This window comes from Panthera onca, chromosome A3 (assembly GCF_046562875.1).
Source record: "Panthera onca isolate mPanOnc1 chromosome A3, mPanOnc1 haplotype 2, whole genome shotgun sequence".
Classification (NCBI taxonomy): Eukaryota; Metazoa; Chordata; class Mammalia; order Carnivora; family Felidae; genus Panthera; species Panthera onca.
In genome coordinates this window covers 139617746-139635131 of record NC_138341.1, presented here as the reverse complement: position 1 = coordinate 139635131, position 17386 = coordinate 139617746, and the positions used below count along the sequence as shown (strand labels likewise).

General features: G+C 66.1%; 3 protein-coding genes across 8 annotated transcripts in view; 1 reads left to right on the top strand and 2 right to left on the bottom strand.

The window, feature by feature from the left end:
* Window positions 1–7362, top strand: part of ZBTB46 (zinc finger and BTB domain containing 46) — a 62818-nt gene extending 55456 nt beyond the window's left edge. For all 4 annotated transcript variants that reach the window (XM_060622381.3, XM_060622367.3, XM_078443851.2 and 1 more), the window contains 2 exons: window positions 916–1091; window positions 3799–7362. In XM_060622381.3, coding sequence (XP_060478364.1) covers window positions 916–1091; window positions 3799–4170 — 548 coding nt within the window. In that variant the 3' untranslated portion in view covers window positions 4171–7362. The remainder of the gene's footprint in view (window positions 1–915; window positions 1092–3798) is intronic.
* A 2910-nt stretch (window positions 7363–10272) lies between these two features.
* SLC2A4RG (SLC2A4 regulator) lies at window positions 10273–13586 on the bottom strand. Of its 2 annotated transcripts, none has more exons than XM_078443857.2 (8): window positions 13362–13586; window positions 12878–13038; window positions 11848–11957; window positions 11239–11417; window positions 11066–11166; window positions 10703–10970; window positions 10527–10618; window positions 10273–10440 (listed from the first exon to the last, which is right to left on the bottom strand). In XM_078443857.2, the coding sequence occupies exons 1-8, from the start codon at window positions 13470–13472 to the stop codon at window positions 10329–10331; spliced, it is 1134 nt and encodes a 377-aa protein (XP_078299983.2). In that variant the 5' UTR covers window positions 13473–13586; the 3' UTR covers window positions 10273–10328. The 2 variants fall into 2 exon arrangements, with proteins under 2 accessions (XP_078299983.2, XP_078299984.2); XM_078443858.2 differs by having other exon boundaries at window positions 10703–10967.
* A 224-nt stretch (window positions 13587–13810) lies between these two features.
* On the bottom strand, window positions 13811–17317 carry LIME1 (Lck interacting transmembrane adaptor 1). Of its 2 annotated transcripts, XM_060622514.3 has the most exons (6): window positions 16750–17317; window positions 15742–15860; window positions 15533–15590; window positions 15375–15462; window positions 14910–15250; window positions 13811–14827 (listed from the first exon to the last, which is right to left on the bottom strand). In XM_060622514.3, exons 2-6 carry the CDS (start codon window positions 15837–15839, stop codon window positions 14591–14593), a joined length of 822 nt encoding a protein of 273 aa, XP_060478497.2. In that variant the 5' UTR covers window positions 15840–15860; window positions 16750–17317; the 3' UTR covers window positions 13811–14590. The 2 variants fall into 2 exon arrangements, with proteins under 2 accessions (XP_060478497.2, XP_060478521.2); XM_060622538.3 differs by lacking the exon at window positions 15742–15860.
* Window positions 17318–17386: the final 69 nt, after the last annotated feature.

Genomic DNA, 17386 nt, shown 5'->3' with positions numbered 1-17386 from the left:
AGCAGGAAATGAGATCCCAATATCTGGCTGCTCCCAGCAATCCCAGTGAAATCTGTCTTCAGGACGTCTTTAGGTTAATGTGTGTTCCAGACGGGGTCACTGTGGTGTCTGTGGGTCCCCGTCGCCAAGGGCACCACTCAGGATAAGCTGCCCAGTGCCCAGTGGAGCCCTGCACACTGAGGACCCCACTGTGGGACCAGGGACCCCAACCCCCTTGACATTCTTGACCAAGAGGCCACCTGGAATGTGGAACGAGATGATTCTGAGGGTATGGCCACATCCTGGCGTGGAGTGTGGCCCCAGCCATGTGCTCAAGCTGGCCACAGGGGTGACCCCCGTGGGGCCCATGGCGTCATTCTCTGAAGTGTGGAAATAAGGGTGGGCGGGAGGAGCCCCCCCCGCCCCCCCGGCCGCTGTGGCACATTTGGGGCTGGCCCAGGTGTCTCCCTTGGTTCTGTCCACTAGCTGCTCAGGCAGGCTCCTTTCCTCTGGGCACAAAATGCAATGCCACCGGCCTGCAGATGTTTGGACAGGGTGGCTCTGCCCGACTGCCTGCTGGGCACCGTCCGCCTGTGGCCGTGAGCAGCACTGCGGGCTGGGGGGCCGTCCTCTGGCTTCCTGTCTTTATACCTGTGTCTTCGTTACGATTCTGCATGTGGACACCACAGGGTACCGGATGCTGATGGGTAAGATACTGGCTGTGTCTGAGAAGGTCTCTTTCTTAAAAAAGCGGAAGCCTTGAAAAAGGCCTCTGACCTTTGGCCCCGGCCCTCCCAGCACCTCTGACACCAGACCTCCTGGAAGAGCCCTTGGCAGGGGCCGGGCGCCGGGGGTGCTTGGGGGCAGTCTGCAGGGGCCAGGGCCTTGCTGGGGCCGGTGGGCCGCACGCTGACCGGCTGGTCTGCTGTCTTTCAGTCAACGAGTTCACGGTGATCAGGAAGAAGTTCAAGTGCCCGTACTGCAGCTTCTCGGCCATGCACCAGTGCATTCTCAAGCGGCACATGCGCTCCCACACGGGCGAGCGGCCCTACCCCTGCGAGATCTGCGGCAAGAAGTTCACGCGGCGCGAGCACATGAAGCGGCACACGCTGGTGAGCGCGCGCGGGGGGTCCTGGGCGGGGTCCGGGGCGGGGTCCGGGGCGGGGTCGGGGGTGGGGCTGGGCCGGGTTCTGGGCGGGGTCCGGGTTCCGCACGGGTTTGGCCAGGGCACACTGTGGGGGGCTGAGGTGTGCGGGAAGGTGATGTGGGGTGCCCGAGTGACGGGGGACACACCACCTTGAACCCCACCCAGGGTCGGGGTGCTGAGGGCAGGGGCCACATCACCCCCAGCCCCAGCCCTCAGCCTGGCCTTTGCAAGTGCTTCCTCCCCCTGCCAGGACCTCCCCTGGCCCCGTGGGTCCCACCGTGAGGTCCCTTCCTCTGTGCCTGGGCTCCGAGTGGTGGTGAGACCCGGCCTCTGCTCCCCCCGTGGCCTCGTAAGACGTTTGGTTACCTGTCTCGTGGGCGCCCTTAGCTGGCAGTTGCCAGGGAGCAGATGCCGAACGGATGGATTTGCTTGGCAGGAAGTGATGGGAGAAGGTCATCTTGAAACAGGGAGGCAGATTCGCCAAAAGACACAGGGCAAGGGACTCTTGTGGGTTGTAACCGTGGGGGCGGGGTGGACCACAAGGTTCCCCGCAGTGTGCAGTCTTCCTTGGACACGGTGGAGTTCAGGGCTGAGGGTGGGGCCGCCTGGAGCTTGCAGCCATTAGATCGTGAGACTACAGCTCCAGGCCGCCCTGGGTTGTCAGGTGCCCAGAGCCCCCAGCGTGTGCCATGGGGGCGCAGGGAGAGGGCGCTGGGGCAACGTCGCGAGTTTGGGGGTCTCAGAGGTGTTGAGAGTCACCTGCGAGGTGCACAGACTTGGCTGGAGCCCTACGTCATGCTGATCTGATGACATCGGGAGCAGACCTTCCCCCCCCCCCAGGAGGTGTGGGGGGACTGTGTTGGCAGTGGTGAGGGTGACCTGGGCGTGCCCTAGCACAAGGGCAGCAGGTGGCAAGGTGAGAGTCTCAGGCCTGGCTGCTGGCGGGGTGAGCCACGTGGATGAGCGGGGTCTTTTGCCGTGCACGTCCGTCCGTGGGGCGAGTGGGGGGCTCTGGCTCACTTTGGGGTCACGTCCAGATTTACTCTCCTTGGATCCTCCATTTGGCCCCCTGCAAGGGGCATCCTTCCCAGCCCAGCGGGGGGCACTTATGTGGGGGTGAGGACACCCTGGAGAAGCTCCCGTGAGGTCAGGCGGCAAAGCGGGAGGGGAGACAGTCCTGAGGGCGGATGCGCCCAGCCCATCTGACTGAGGGTCGCCCGTGACCCCATCCTGCAGTGTCTCCCCAGATGGGGTCGAGCGGAGCGGGAAAGCGGCAGTCCTGGACCCGGGGGCAGGTCCGTGGGGCCGGCAGCCACAGGCTGGCTGGACGGCACGGGCCCCGGAACTGCCCTGTGTCTCGTTTGGCTCATCTCCCAGAGTCCACCCTGAGAGCACAGGGGTCACGTTGGCAGACCGTGTACGGCAACTTAGGGGAGCGTGCGCCCCGCTGCCCACGCTGCTCCCGGTCAAGAGATGAGTGGTGTCCCGCCACGCGGAAGTGCTGGAGGGCTGTCGCTGCCGGGTTACTCCGTCTTTCTTTAGCAAAACCACGTCATCGCTTTAGGAAGCATCCATCCCGTTTGAGGCTCAGCGTGGCTGCTACCTTGGATGGGCCAGGTTGCCATGCTGGGTTTGTGTTTGGGCTTCAGGGAGGGTCGTAAATCCCTGAACACGTACCCACCGATGTTTTGGGCTTGCTTTTTTCTGAGAAGAGAATCTGGATCTTCCCCTTTAATTTGCCGGGGGCCCCCGACCCCAAGGAGGCTGAAGCCCTGCTGACAGCAGGTGGCAGTAGGGGCGCCCTATGCCACCTTGTCCCGCGGCGGCCCTTCTGTGCAGACGCCGGTGCCCGCTCAGCAGACAGAGGGGCTGGCGGCGGGCTGGCCAGGGGTGGTCCGGACGGTGAGGTCTCAGGAGCTGCTTGCCACCAGCCGGGAGCCACGGGTTGCCATGGTGCCCGCATCCTCTCTCTTTCCCTTGCTTCCGTTTGTTTGTTGGGACAGGTGCCGGGCCATCTGGTGCTGGCCGAGTGGCTCCCTGAGACGCCTTTGTCGCTCCTGGGTGTCCTGGCACAGCCCTCAGTTCCCCGCGTGGGAGCCCCAGGTTTTGAGGGGCCTCAGTGGGCCCTGCCCCCCCCCCCCACCGCCACTGCCCAGCCTGCTCTCAGAACACAGTTTCTGTTGTGAGAGTGTTGAGGAAGCCTGGGTTTAAGACACAACAGAGAAGGTGCAGGAGGGCCCCGGGGACCAAGTCGTTTCATGCTCCATTTCTAGAATCAGAACGTGTGGGCCCAGCTTTCCCCGTGCCTGGGGACACAGTGGTCTTCATGGTTGGGATTTGTGGACGGGTTTGACGGGGAAGGTGGACTGCTCGTGTCAGTCTGTGGTGCCACTGAGTTGGGGGGTGGAGGGGCCCTTAGCCCGGGACTCGTGAAGGGGTCCCTTCAGAGGGTGCAGCCCCCAGGACAGTGACCCATCAGTCAGGGGGCGCTCCGAGTGCGAAGGAAGGACACAGCTTGGCAAACCCTCTTCCACCATCATGCCACTGGTGGTGTATTTATTGCAGGAACAGTATTTACTCGATTGCTCTAGAACACTGGAGAATTCAGAAAAATATGAAGAATTAAAATTGCATTCTCCGCCCTCCTGCACTGACCGCCCATCCCTCCACAGGTCCACAGCAAGGACAAGAAGTACGTGTGCAAGTTGTGCAGTCGGGTGTTCATGTCAGCCGCCAGCGTGGGCATCAAGCACGGCTCCCGGCGCCACGGTGTCTGTGCCGACTGCGCAGGCCGCGGTGTGGCCGGTCCCCTGGACGGCGGCGGCACTGAGGGCTCCCCCGAGCTGTTCCCTGGCGACGGGCCCTACCTGGAAGATCCCGACGACCCGCGGGGGGAGGGCGAGGAGGAGCTGTGTGAGGACGAGGACGAGGTGGGCCTGGCCCACGAGGACGCGCTGCTGGCGGCCGAGAAGGGGGACGAGGACTCTCCGCGGGGTCCTGGCAGCCCCCCAGGGGCACCGGACAAGGACTTCTGGATCTCCTAGGCGCCGGGCTGGGGTGGCACGGCACCACCCTCTCCTGTGTGTGCGTGTGTGTGTGTGTGTGTGTGTGTGTGTGTGTGTCCTGCCTGCGGCCAGGCCATGCTGACCCCCTTCCTCCCCCATTATTCTGTTCCCGCCCCCCAGACACACACACACACACACACCACCCTGAGGCTCACAGGCAGGCATGACCCCAGGAAGTAAGGGCTCTGGAACCGAACGGCATGTTGGGGGACACGGGGTGGGGTTGAGCCCAGGAGAGCACACAGTCCGACGTGTCTGTGGGGACAGATAGAGGATCCCCAGCAGGTACATGTAGATAGGGCGTCGAGGGAGCCCGTGCGGCCAGTCTGGCCTCGGGATACACCGTAGCCCGATGGCCAGGTCGAGGTCAGCACTGGTCCCGGTTGTGAGCGTGGTCCCCGAGGCCACAGGCCCAAGAGATGCTAAGGGAGGTTTTGCCCACGCCCGATGTCCAGTGTGGAGTCTCCCCCTGCCCCCTGCTCTGCTCCCCTCTTCTCAGCAGCCTGGTCACTGCCTGCGGCCACCGCCGCAGTCTCTTGCCGCTGTTGTGGCCGCCCGCGGAGCCCAGGTCTGGTGTACAGAAAGCCCGTGGCCCTCCCGCCTCTGGGCTTTGGTGCTTAACATAAAACAGCTGCAGAAGCCCCCCACTGGGGCCGGGGACCCCCAGGTGCTATCTTCCGGCAGAGGCAGCCAGGTGGGGACCGATGGGCCACCGACGTGCCACGCTCCTCTGGTGCAGGGCTCAGCGCTCCCCGCGCCTGGCCACTTGGGTCCTTTTGGGGGGCCTGGGCTCTTTGTTCTGCGTGCACTTCCTCGGGGAGCCCGGGGGCGGCCTCATCCCCTGGGCTCTGCCGTCCTCCCTGCCTGGGCCAGTCCTCCTGACCCTCCCGAGTGCCCTTGCCTTGTTGCTGCTAACACTGGAGGCAGTGTTCCTGGCTGCCGAGTGCTGCTCGCACGTCCCCGCGTGGGTAAGCAAACTTTTCAAGTAGTCAGAGCCGTCCTGAGGCAGTTACGTAAAAATACTTTGTTTGGCATTATTTTCTCACCTGACGAAACAGAGTCGTCTTTCCCGGCCTCTCGTGGTCTCTTTAGATGCGCTCCCGCCTCTTTATTAATTTTCTGGGTGGAAAGCCAGGCCTGGCTGTGAGGAGCCTCCCCTGGGCCGCAGGACACACACTGGTCTGTCTTCTCCCTCGTTAAAGCTGTTCCTGACGACACTTCACCACTAAGACATTCCGTCTCGCACCCACGTGGCTCGGGCTTGGGCAAGACTCAGGCCACGTAAAGACTCCCCTGGGTGCTCAGCTGGAGCCCCCGTTGCAGACGGTGGTTTTATTTTCTCTTTTTCCACAGACTCTAAGCTTTTACCAGGTTTTTCATTGCGTCGCATATATTCTTTCCAGGTGGAAAAAGGGAAATGCCACAAGACCCTAACTTCGGTTCCAATGGTGGCCGGGAGCACTTTGGGCCCAGGCTGCTGTTGGGGGTGCTGGGGACCAGGGCTGGCAGGAAGCCCTGCGGGGGGAGGGGGGGTCACAACTTCTGTGTTTGTCTTAAATACAGTCAGCCGAGTACCCATCAGTTAGAGGGCCTGCACAGAGCTGTCATCCGGCCTCCTGCACTCCTGTCCCGCGTGGTGACCGCGCGGTGACCGAGCCCTCTCCGGCTGCCCTGCTTGCCCACCCGCCCACGGTGGGCAAGGCCAGCGCAGGGGCTCTGGGACACACTTCCCTTCCTGCCTCTCACCGGTGAGGCCCGGGCTGCAGCCCTCACGGAGCCCTCAGAACCGCGTACCTCCCCGACTTTATGATCCCTTTTCTACACAGACTGATTTTCTTATAAATGTATTTGGAAACCAGACCTTTGCTACCAACAGTGTCTCTGGGTTTCTTACCGGCCCCCCCCCCCCTTCCCGCTCGGGCCGTCCTGCCCGCACCCCGGGCCACCTGTGCCTCCGCACTCAGGACACCTCGCTCTTTCTGACCCGCTCGCTCCCCGCTCTGGACCGCCCTTGCTGGCCTTTTGGGGGGCTCGCTGTCAGTGCCACGGGGCATCTTCTTCCTTAAAACCAATACTGTACCGGACGACCGAGGGCCCCGCTCTGCCCGAGCTCCCCAGGCGTTTGCTGCGTGGCAACCTCAGCTCTCCGCGGTTGTCCGCCGTCGGGGATGAACCCGTCACCTCTCAGGAGGCGTGGAGGGAAAAGACGTGTAACGAAGGGTTTTTTTACGTGACTGGTTTTTTTTTAAATCGATGTTTAAACTAATAAATATTTTTTTATGAAGAGGAAAAAATGTGTAGATTACATTTCACGTTTTGTACTTTTCCGTTTGTGTCTTGTGTGTATTTTGGTGTTTGCAACACCAAAGTGGAAAATGCAGTCCGTTGAGTGGGGAGTTCTTTGGGGGGGGGTGGGCAGGGAACCCGTATGACTTTTGCATCAAGCTCTGGATCCTGACCGGGTTGTACATTTGGACTCTGGGTTGTGGGGAACAGTCAGAACACTGCCAGGACTCAATAGGGACCTCGACTCGAGAGACACAGCTGCTGCTTCCAACTTTGCACATCTTCCTTTTTAAAAAAGAAAACTCTGAGAAAATGCAAAAACTGGAACTTTTTGCAATATTATGAAAGATAATCTTATTTTCGCTCATCCTGTGACGTGTGCAACGCTTAAGAAAGCCATACTTCATGGTTGTTTTTCTTTTTTAGCTTCTATATTGTGTTTTGTACGTGGCCCTTTCAGAACTACTTGTAGTGAGGGTGCTGTGTGTGCTTTTCTTAAATATTTATTTTTTCAACATGCTTTCAACCTGTCAACAAAAACAAAACAGACAAAAAAGGGCAGTGTTTGAAAAACTGTTGTGTTTTTTTTTCCCCTTGGGGATGATCTATATTCTATCGACTCTATATTAATCATCATAAACCTGTGTTTGTATCGGAGACGTGTTTCATTCTCTGGGGGAGGGGGGGCAGAGACTTTGGTAACGGGTCCAGCTGCTACCGTCTGCGGCCACAGGGCAGGCGGACAGCGCACCCTCTCTAGCGGTCTTGCGATTCTTGTCCGCCTCGGCGAGCTCCGGGCCTGCCTGTGGGTTCCTTTCTGTGACGGGGTTAGCTTAGACATTCTTGCAAAGCTTCCACTTTCAATAAACTGGGAAATTGCTGCTCAAGCAGACGCCTCATGAGTGTTTCACGGTGTCCCCTCCTCTAGCCTCAGCCTGGGTGGAGGTGGCCAGAGTGACTGCCCCTGCCCCCCAGCCCTTGGTGGTCTGGGGCTGGCCCCCCACCCCTGCCTGTGGCAGGGTCCCGGTTCCGCATCCTTCCCCCAGGAGGCAGACACAGTTTCTGGAAAAACCCCAAATCTTTAATTTTTCTCCTCGCCTGGTATGGCCCAGACTCGAGACACCTGAGCTTCACAAACAGGAGACGAAGGTCAGCCCCCGGGCCCTGGAACCATCAGGTTAAGTGCAGGCAGGAGGCCCCTCCCCTCAGGGCGCATCACAGACTGGCCCCCACGCGGCCCTGAAGTTCGGCCTCAGCGCCCTGACAAGTCCACGGGCTGACTCAGGGCAGGGAGGGCAGCCACCCCCAGGGACCCCGGGCCAGGGGGACGGCCGTGAGGTTGGCTTTAGTGCAAAAGGCTGGTTTCTTCAGAGGCACTTTGAGTGGCAAGAACCCCTCCCCCCCAACCTCTGGGGGTCCAGGGTCACCAACTTCCCCCACTGTTAAAAAGTAGACCCTGCAGCTGGGAGAAGCCCCAGGCTGGGGAGTCGGGGGTAGCTTATTTTTTCCTTTAAAAAGTCCTGGACAGCAGGCAGCAGCACGGTGTGGGGCATGGGGGTGGGTGGGGGGCTCAGTCCAGGAAGTGCAGGTGGGGGTGGGGGCAGGGAGCACGGGCACAGAGAGGTGGGGGGGTGCAGGGGCCATGGCGGGGCTCAGTCCAGGGAGCGCTGGCATGGGGGCGGGGCGGGGGGCGGGATGGGGGGGCTCAGTCCAGGGAGCGCTGGCATGGGGGTGGGGGGCGGGGGGCGGGATGGGGGGGCTCAGTCCAGGGAGCGCTGGCATGGGGGCGGGGGGCGGGGGGCGGGATGGGGGGGCTCAGTCCAGGGAGCGCTGGCATGGGGGCGGGGGGCGGGGGGCGGGATGGGGGGGCTCAGTCCAGGGAGCGCTGGCATGGGGGTGGGGGGCGGGGGGCGGGATGGGGGGGCTCAGTCCAGGGAGCGCTGGCATGGGGGTGGGGGGCGGGGGGCGGGATGGGGGGGCTCAGTCCAGGGAGCGCTGGCATGGGGGTGGGGGGCGGGGGGCGGGATGGGGGGGCTCAGTCCAGGGAGCGCTGGCATGGGGGCGGGGGGCGGGGGGCGGGATGGGGGGGCTCAGTCCAGGGAGCGCTGGCATGGGGGTGGGGGGCGGGGGGCGGGATGGGGGGGCTCAGTCCAGGAAGCGCTGGCATGGGGGTGGGGGGCGGGGGGCGGGATGGGGGGGCTCAGTCCAGGGAGCGCTGGCATGGGGGCGGGGGGCGGGATGGGGGGGCTCAGTCCAGGGAGCGCTGGCATGGGGGTGGGGGGCGGGGGGCGGGATGGGGGGGCTCAGTCCAGGGAGCGCTGGCATGGGGGTGGGGGGCGGGGGGCGGGATGGGGGGGCTCAGTCCAGGGAGCGCTGGCATGGGGGCGGGGGGCGGGGGGCGGGATGGGGGGGCTCAGTCCAGGGAGCGCTGGCATGGGGGCGGGGGGCGGGATGGGGGGGCTCAGTCCAGGGAGCGCTGGCATGGGGGTGGGGGGCGGGGGGCGGGATGGGGAGGCTCAGTCCAGGAAGCGCTGGCATGGGGGTGGGGGGCGGGGGGCGGGATGGGGGGGCTCAGTCCAGGGAGCGCTGGCATGGGGGTGGGGGGCGGGGGGCGGGATGGGGGGGCTCAGTCCAGGGAGCGCTGGCATGGGGGTGGGGGGCGGGGGGCGGGATGGGGGGGCTCAGTCCAGGGAGCGCTGGCATGGGGGTGGGGGGCGGGGGGCGGGATGGGGGGGCTCAGTCCAGGGAGCGCTGGCATGGGGGCGGGGGGCGGGGGGCGGGATGGGGGGGCTCAGTCCAGGGAGCGCTGGCATGGGGGTGGGGGGTGGGGGGCGGGGGGCGGGATGGGGGGGCTCAGTCCAGGGAGCGCTGGCATGGGGGTGGGGGGCGGGGGGCGGGATGGGGGGGCTCAGTCCAGGAAGCGCTGGCATGGGGGTGGGGGGCGGGGGGCGGGATGGGGGGGCTCAGTCCAGGGAGCGCTGGCATGGGGGCGGGGGGCGGGGGGCGGGATGGGGGGGCTCAGTCCAGGGAGCGCTGGCATGGGGGCGGGGGGCGGGGGGCGGGATGGGGGGGCTCAGTCCAGGGAGCGCTGGCATGGGGGTGGGGGGCGGGGGGCGGGATGGGGGGGCTCAGTCCAGGAAGCGCTGGCATGGGGGTGGGGGGTGGGGGGCGGGGGGCGGGATGGGGGGGCTCAGTCCAGGAAGCGCTGGCATGGGGGTGGGGGGCGGGGGGCGGGATGGGGGGGCTCAGTCCAGGAAGCGCTGGCATGGGGGTGGGGGGCGGGGGGCGGGATGGGGGGGCTCAGTCCAGGAAGCGCTGGCATGGGGGTGGGGGGCGGGGGGCGGGATGGGGGGGCTCAGTCCAGGGAGCGCTGGCATGGGGGTGGGGGGTGGGGGGCGGGGGGCGGGATGGGGGGGCTCAGTCCAGGGAGCGCTGGCATGGGGGCGGGGCGGGGGGCGGGATGGGGGGGCTCAGTCCAGGGAGCGCTGGCATGGGGGTGGGGGGCGGGGGGCGGGATGGGGGGGCTCAGTCCAGGGAGCGCTGGCATGGGGGCGGGGCGGGGGGCGGGATGGGGGGGCTCAGTCCAGGGAGCGCTGGCATGGGGGTGGGGGGCGGGGGGCGGGATGGGGGGGCTCAGTCCAGGGAGCGCTGGCATGGGGGTGGGGGGCGGGGGGCGGGATGGGGGGGCTCAGTCCAGGAAGCGCTGGCATGGGGGTGGGGGGCGGGGGGCGGGATGGGGGGGCTCAGTCCAGGGAGCGCTGGCATGGGGGCGGGGCGGGGGGCGGGATGGGGGGGCTCAGTCCAGGGAGCGCTGGCATGGGGGTGGGGGGCGGGGGGCGGGATGGGGAGGCTCAGTCCAGGAAGCGCTGGCACGCCTTCTTCCAGCGGCAGGCTGTGCACCACAGGTGCCTGTGATCCATGCCATACACCTTCCGGCACTTCTTGGCATCACCTCGGGGCTTCCTGGGGGGACACAGAGGAGACGGGGGCTGATGCGGGGCTGGGAGCCTCCGCCCGAGGCCTGCCCTGGCCCCTCCACACGCACGCACCTTGGGCTGGCGCCGAGTCTGGAGGGCGGGGTTGGCACACAGGTCCTGACGGTGGTCGGCTGTGGCTCCGGGCGGGCGGGGGCCAGGCAGCCCTGAGAGGAGACACAGGCGTGTCCTCTCCCCTGTCCCGAGCACCCCGAGACTCACCCCGAGCTGCTGCCTGTGGCCTCACCCACCTGGTAGGCGTCGTCACCTCGGCGCGCCTCGCGGGGTGCCACGGGGCTCAGCACCGGAACCGGGGGCAGGGCCAGCGGGTGCAGCAGGCTGGACAGGGTCCGAGGCTCTGGCAGCTCCAGGCGGGGGGAGGCGGGGGGCACGGAGGCCGCGGGGGACGCTGGAGACAGGCCGGACAGCCCGTCTGCCAGCACATCCATGCCAACGTCCAACTCTGTGTAGTAGAAGTCCTCCTCCCCGTCGCTCTGCTCAGGCTCTGCCTGCCGCCTGCTGGGGACACGGCCGGGGGGTGGGGGGTGGGGGGGGAAGCTGAAGCACTGGGCTACGGGGGGCTGCCCCGCCCCCACCGGCCAGCCCCATCGCACCCCAGGTGCACCAGGCGGATGTGTCTCTGCATCCCGGAGGCCGTGCTCAGCACTTTCCCACACCGCTTCCACAGACACTGGAACAGGACCCGCACGGAGCTCTGGGCGACAGGGGCTGGTGGTCAGGCGTGGCCACCACGTCCACCCTGCCCTGAGGGCTGCCTCAGGCTCACCTTTCTCTTCTTTGGGGCAGGTTCCCCGAATAGGAAATGGGCTGCCTCGGAGGGCAGTGGGGGTGAAGGGATAGACGGAGAGGACCGGTCACTGGCCAGGTCCCAGCCCCAGTCTCCGCTGCTGCCGCAGCTGCCCAGTGGCCGCACCAGGGCCTCCTTCCAGGGCTCCAAGCCAGGCTCTGTGGGGACACACCAGCACCCGTGTTAGGGCTTTTAGCGGGCTCAGCCTGCTCCACGGAACCCGCCGCCGCAGGGCCCTTAACTCTGGGCCTCCACCTGTTCGCCTGTTCACTGGTGAGCTTGGCGGGAAGGCGGTGGCCGGGAGAAGCTGGCGCAGCACAGGGAAGGATAAGCAGAGACATCCTGTGTGGGGATGCCCAGCCCGCCAGGTGGAAACGGATCAGAGAGGCCCGCACACCTGTGACACTGGCTTTGGCCTCAGTGAGAGGCACTGGGGATCCTGAGGTCTATTTCAGGCCTGGAGAGGTCTATTCACAAAGTGGTCTTCCAGGCAAAGGGCGACTGCTTGCCCCAAGGGGGAGGCAACTACGGTGTCCTGGAAAGACAGTGGTCCTGCCTCCCTACCCAGGCCGGGTGTCCAAGTCTCACCTGGGCTACAGGCTGCAGCTGGGGCCCCCAGAAGGAGGGTGCTGGTGGACAGACTGGTGAGGGCTGCCGCAGCCATGACCTCGTCCAGCCGGGACTTTCCTGGGGGGTCTCTGGAAGAGACGCGGGTGGCATCCAGCAAATACTTCAGGCATCTCTCCTGGCACTGCGCACGCGTGCATGCACGCACACGTGTGTGTGCACAAGCGCGCAATCAGGCGCCCGCTCCCTCCCTCCAGGCACTGGGCCGGAGGCCCATCTCCACCCCCCAGCTCAGGTTACAGAGCCCCAGATCTCCAGGAACCTCTGGGAACATGGCCTGGGCTGGGGTCTCCCCAAAGTCTGAGTTCTCTGCAGCCTGGGCTTTGTTCCACAGTGACTTCTTCAGGGCCTGGAGCTGCACGGGGGTCTGAGCGCCGCCTCCCCCCAACCAGGCCAGGCCAAACCCAGCCCTCCTCCCCCAAATCACACATTAACCAGCGTTGTGCAACAGCAGCTGCGGGCCCATGCCAGGCCTGGAGGGGAGGGAGCAGCCAGCAGTCGGCAGCAGCTAGGGCAGACTGGGCTCCAAGCGCAAGCAGAGAGTCCCCAGGCCCCAACAGGCCAGGCCAGAGCCCGCCTCTACCTGAGAAGCCGGCCCCGGGTGTGGGGCACCCAGGAGGGTTTCAGGCAGGGTAGGAGCCGGCAGTCAGAAGCCCTGGGATTCCTGCACCGTCAACCTCAGGCCAGCCTGGCAGCCTCTACTGCACAGATTGACAGGGGCCCCCTCCCAGCCCTGCGCTCTGGCCCCAGAGCTTGGGGGGCACAAGGAGCGCTATATATTGCTAACTTGTGCTCAACTCTTCCAGGGCTGGAGAGCTGGGGAGGGGGACACAAAGTCCAGATCGGGGCCCAGACCTGTCCTCCACCAAGAGCCCCGCCGCAGGGTGGGGTTCAAAAAGGCACGTGCCCGCGCCCCACCCACCACCCCTGCACACGCCAGCGCACGTGTGCGCACGCCCACCTCGGCCTGGCGCGCGGGACCCTGGCTCACCTCTGCGCTGGCACCGGGATGTGCGCCGACGGCGTCGGGGGCCCCGCCGCTCCTCCCGCCCCCGCCCACGTCCCCGGGACCCCCAGGTCCGCCGCCCGCGGCTCTGGCTCCTGAGGCAGCGCGAACTCCAAGCCCGCAAAGCCGCCGCCCACGGCAGGGCCCTGCGGAAGGGGCAGGCTCAGCGGGGGCGGTGGCTCGCGCGGGGCGGTGTTTCCCAGCCCCCACCCCGGATCCGCTCCGCACCCGCCCCCCAAACCGGCCGCGGCCGGTGGGAACAGCGCGGCCCCGCCCCCGGCCCCGCCCCCGGCCCGGCGCGGCGGGAAGAGCTCCCGGGCAGCCCCGCACTGCCAGGCCCGCGGACACGCGAGGACCTACGCGGCCGCCCCCGCCGCCCCGCCCCCGGGGGCCCAAAGTTTGTGCGGCCCCGACGCCATCTTTGCAGCGAGGGAGTTTTGTCGGCGCCCCGCCCTCCGGCGCCCGGTACCTGCGGCGGCGCGGGCACCGACATGGGCGAGGCCGCGGAGTCCCGGCCGGCGGCACGGGGCGGGGGGCGCCCGCAGCCCGGAACGGGCACCGGAGGGCGCTCGGCCTCCATGGCCGGCCGGCCGGCCGGGTGCCGAGGCTGCAGCGGCGAGGGCGGACGCTCAGGACACGGCCCCGGGCCGGGCCGGGCTGGCCGGGCCGCCGACCCCCGCCCTCAATCGGCCGCCGCCCGCGCCGCGCGGCCGGGAGGCTGCCGGCCGGCCACGCCCCCTTCGCGCGGCTCGCGCGCCCCGCCCCGCGGCCCCGCCCCCGGCTCACGCCCATTGGCTCTCGCGCTGTATCAACATTCCGAGGCGGCCGGCGGCCGGGGCCAGCCGCGCTCCCATTGGCTTGTGCTCCGAGGCCCGGCCCCCGAGCCGGCCGCTCCCGCGCGGCCTGGGGAAAGGGCCCGGCTCGCGCGGCACCTCGAGCCCCCGCCGGCCCCTCGCCCCTGCGGAGCTCCAGGTGCCAGCGGGACCCCGCCGCCGGGGAGGGCCGGCTTACTCGCGGGTGTGCCCGCGCGCGGAGTTGCCAGATCCGGGGAAGGGGCCGCGTCTCCTTGGCGGGCTTCCCGGGACCAGGTTATTCTTTAACGCACGACTGCCCACCTACCCCCACACCTTATGTAACACCAGGGGCTGCGTGGCGAGGCCCTCTCTAGTGTTCAGGGTCCAAGTCCCACCCTGGGGCGGCCAGCTTGAGGGCCGGCTGCAACCCCCGCTGAGACCAAATGAGCTTGGGGACCGCCACTCCTGGGGTTTGCCTCCCTTCACCACACCGTCTTCTGAAACTGACCAGCCAAGCACAGCTTCAGGTGACAGGGCCCAGGCACCCCAGGCAGGAGGGTCCTTCTAGACAATCCCCGACAACCTTCCCGGTCTTCAAGAAGAGCAGACTGCGAGGCACGGCTGTATTCATCCTGTGCTGGGTGTTTATTAAGATCTTGGGAAAGGCCAAAACGCCATGGGGGCCAGGACCCCCAGGGACCTCACAGGCTAGAAGCCTTGGGATCTGAACTTTGCGCTGCCAGCTGTGGGGGGAGGGGCAGGGAATAGGCGTTGGGCACTACTTTGGAAGGAGGACCGTCTATACTTGGTTGTTCAAGGCAGATGGGGGTTGGATGCCCCTCTCTGGGCTGAAACTGGGGAAGCAGGGAGCCCCCATGCCCTGCCTCTGTCCTCTTTTCTTATGCTAATAGCTACAGCCAGAGGGCTCTGGGTGCTCAGGGGCCCCCATCTCCTGGATAGTCTCGTACACATTGTCTGGGAGGCCATCATCCATGCCTAGGCCCCTGAGTGGGAGGGTCTCGTAGGTCTGGTCACTTCCCAGAGCCGGAATTTCTCCTCTGCCCTTGGGGTCCAGCTGATCTGTGGCAGGTCCTAGGTCCCTCTTCTTAGGCTTCTTAACCCTGGAGTACAGGATGTCCACCTGGAGAGAGGAAGCCCACTCAGGGAAGGGTCAACATCACCAAGCACTCCCCACCCACCCTACCCGGTCCACTCTACTTTACCTGAACAGCTGGGGTCACCTCGGCCTTCCACTGCCTGAGGCTTCGGGGGCCTTGATCTGTTCCCTCGAGCTTCTGGATACAGGCATACTCAGCCACCCTGGGTCCGGCCTCAGGCCCGGGCCTGGCATGGCTGCTGGTCAGCCGTGCCCCTGCCCACACCACAGGGCGGGCAGCCAGCCCCACATTGGAATAGGTGGCCTCGGGGCAGATGGAGGGCAAGGTGGCAGCAGGCGTCGCCCGGGGCAGTTCCCGGTGTGAGAAGGCTGTCAGAGGTCTGCTGGTGCCTCTGGGCACTTCCAGCCATCGCGGGTGCAGGATATCCACGCTGGCAGGCCGAGGGGCTAGGGGTGGGGTCAAGACAGAGGTCACTTGGGGATGGGGGGCTGTTTGGGTAGCCTGGGAGCAGCCTAAGGATGCAAGTCCCACCCCCCCGCAGCCCCGTCTGCCTCTCCCTGCTTGGCTCACCCCTGCAGCTTTTTGGCCCCCGGTGCAGCTCATGCAGTCTGGTGTCCGACTTGCTGAGGGAGCAGAGGTGGTGTTGTCTCAGCAGTGACTGGGGACAAGGAAGGCTGGTGGGTCCTGTGTTGGCCCCACCCTGGCCCCGGGGACAACCCGGCACTCACCACTTCCACTGGCATCACACAGCCCTGGGGCCCGGCCCGCGACCTCTGCACCCGCTTCCTAGGGGCAAGGGGCTCATCAGGCCAGGGAGGCGGAGACGGGGGGACTGAGGTGCCAGCCTCTGGCCCAAGGTCTAGTAGGGAGGCTCGTGCAGAGCCAGACCCGCCTGGAGCCCTACCCCACACCAAACCCGGGCCAGGGATGAACATACCTGTGGCAGGCTGTGCACAGTGTCCACAGCCAGAGGAACAAGGCAAGGCACCCTAGGACCCAGAGGACAGGAGGGGCCGAGGGCACCTGTGGCCCCATCCTATGAAGCCACAGCTAGGCCTGGGGCAAGAAGACAGGGATGCTGGGGGCTGACTGACGGACCGGGCACATACCTGGGAGCCCTACCTACTTTTGCACCTCAAGCTGCTGGGCAGTCCCCTCCCCCTTGGGTGCTCTGACTCAGCACACAGGAAACCCCCAAGACTCCACAGCCCCTCCTTCCTGCAGAAGCATGGAGGACGAAGCCCCAGCAGCCACCTTCCTAACTCTGGCTGGGGGCCCCTGGTGACATGCGAGGAGGTGTGCTCTGCTCGGCCTCACGAGTACCTAAGTCGGTGTGGATGACCCAAGTGGTAGCTGAACATGGCCAGTGAGGAGGGGCAGGGGAGCTGCGACCAAGCCAAGGGCCTGCTCTGCTCACCATAGTCTAAGCCTGGGACCTGGGGAGGCCCCGAGGTCACGCCTTTGGCCCCCCAGGGCACAGGCCACAGACGCAGGTGATGCCCCCCTAGCCATCTACTGCAGAGCTTGGCCCCCTGAAAGGCTGGAAAGGCAGGGGAGGGGTCAGCAGGCAGGGGGAAGTTGCTTTGGCCCCTGACCACCCCCACCCCGTTTCTCCCTGGCTCTCTCTCCCTTCCGACTGTCCCCGTCATCGGATCTGTCTGCTTCCCGGGATCCTAGAGCTGCTGGGGTGCAGTCTATCCCGCAGTCAGCACAACCCTTCGTAGCACAGAGACAGGGGGTGGGGTGTCTCTGGAGACGGGGACCAGTCTGCCCAGACCCAGGGAGTGGGCTCACCGCGCAAGAGGGTCCAGGCTGGCTAACCTGGCCCCGGTGCCCCAATCTGGTAGGGCCTAGTCCTCCCAGACCCCAGCCCTCAGCCGCCCCCAGGAGGCCACCAAGGGGTCTGGGGTTCCAGTCGGGTTAGAGGCCGGGAACAGGCACTTACCAAGGCCCTGCGCACGGTAGCTCCTCCTCGGCCCCGGCTGGAGCAGGCCCAACGGCTTGGGCACCTTCAGAGGTGCCCTTGTGCAGACCTCAGCGGAGCTCCCCACCCACTTCCTGCCAGCGCATCGCCCCACATCTCCCCACATCTCGACACGCAGCCACTCAACCCTCTGCCGCCGCTGCTCCTGCTGTGGCCCCCGCGTGGGATGTAGACACTACTACTTGGTGGGTGTGTGCAGCAAGCCAGCACCTGCTCCAGCAGCCTAGCTCACGTGGTCTCCACCCACGAGGAGGTGGGCCTGCGCTGGTAAGGTGACAGGCACGGCACGGGAACTGGGCAGTCCCGTGGCCACCAAGCCCTGGGCTGAACACCGCCTCTCAGGCTTCCAACCCACCCCGCCAGAGCCTTCTGCTTCATTGGCAGTGCCTCCCAAGGGCCCCTCACCAGCCGCAACCTTCTCCTTGAGGCTGTGGCCTCAAGCCCCACACATTAGTGGGTGTCGGGCAACGGGGGGCACTCTGACCCCCCTCAGACCAGCTGGCAGAACCCCATCCCAGAGAACGAAGAGAATGCCAGCCCTCTGGGCCCTCTGCCTCTGGACAGGGGGCAACAGCCTCACTCAGGACCCCCTAGCCCG

Excerpts from the sequence above, each read along its gene's own strand:
- SLC2A4RG (XM_078443857.2), bottom strand. The coding sequence starts at position 13,472 with ATGGAGGCCGAGCGCCCTCCGGTGCCCGTTCCGGGCTGCGGGCGCCCC. Across the intron at positions 13,039-13,361 it reads CGGTGCCCGCGCCGCCGCAG|GGCCCTGCCGTGGGCGGCGG; the intron begins GTACCGGGCGCC and ends CCCCTTCCGCAG. Across the intron at positions 11,167-11,238 it reads CTGCCCCAAAGAAGAGAAAG|AGCTCCGTGCGGGTCCTGTT; the intron begins GTGAGCCTGAGG and ends CCTGTCGCCCAG.
- LIME1 (XM_060622514.3), bottom strand. The coding sequence starts at position 15,839 with ATGGGGCCACAGGTGCCCTCGGCCCCTCCTGTCCTCTGGGTCCTAGGG. Across the intron at positions 15,463-15,532 it reads GTGTGATGCCAGTGGAAGTG|TCACTGCTGAGACAACACCA; the intron begins GTGAGTGCCGGG and ends CCTTGTCCCCAG. Across the intron at positions 14,828-14,909 it reads AGGTGACCCCAGCTGTTCAG|GTGGACATCCTGTACTCCAG; the intron begins GTAAAGTAGAGT and ends TCCTCTCTCCAG.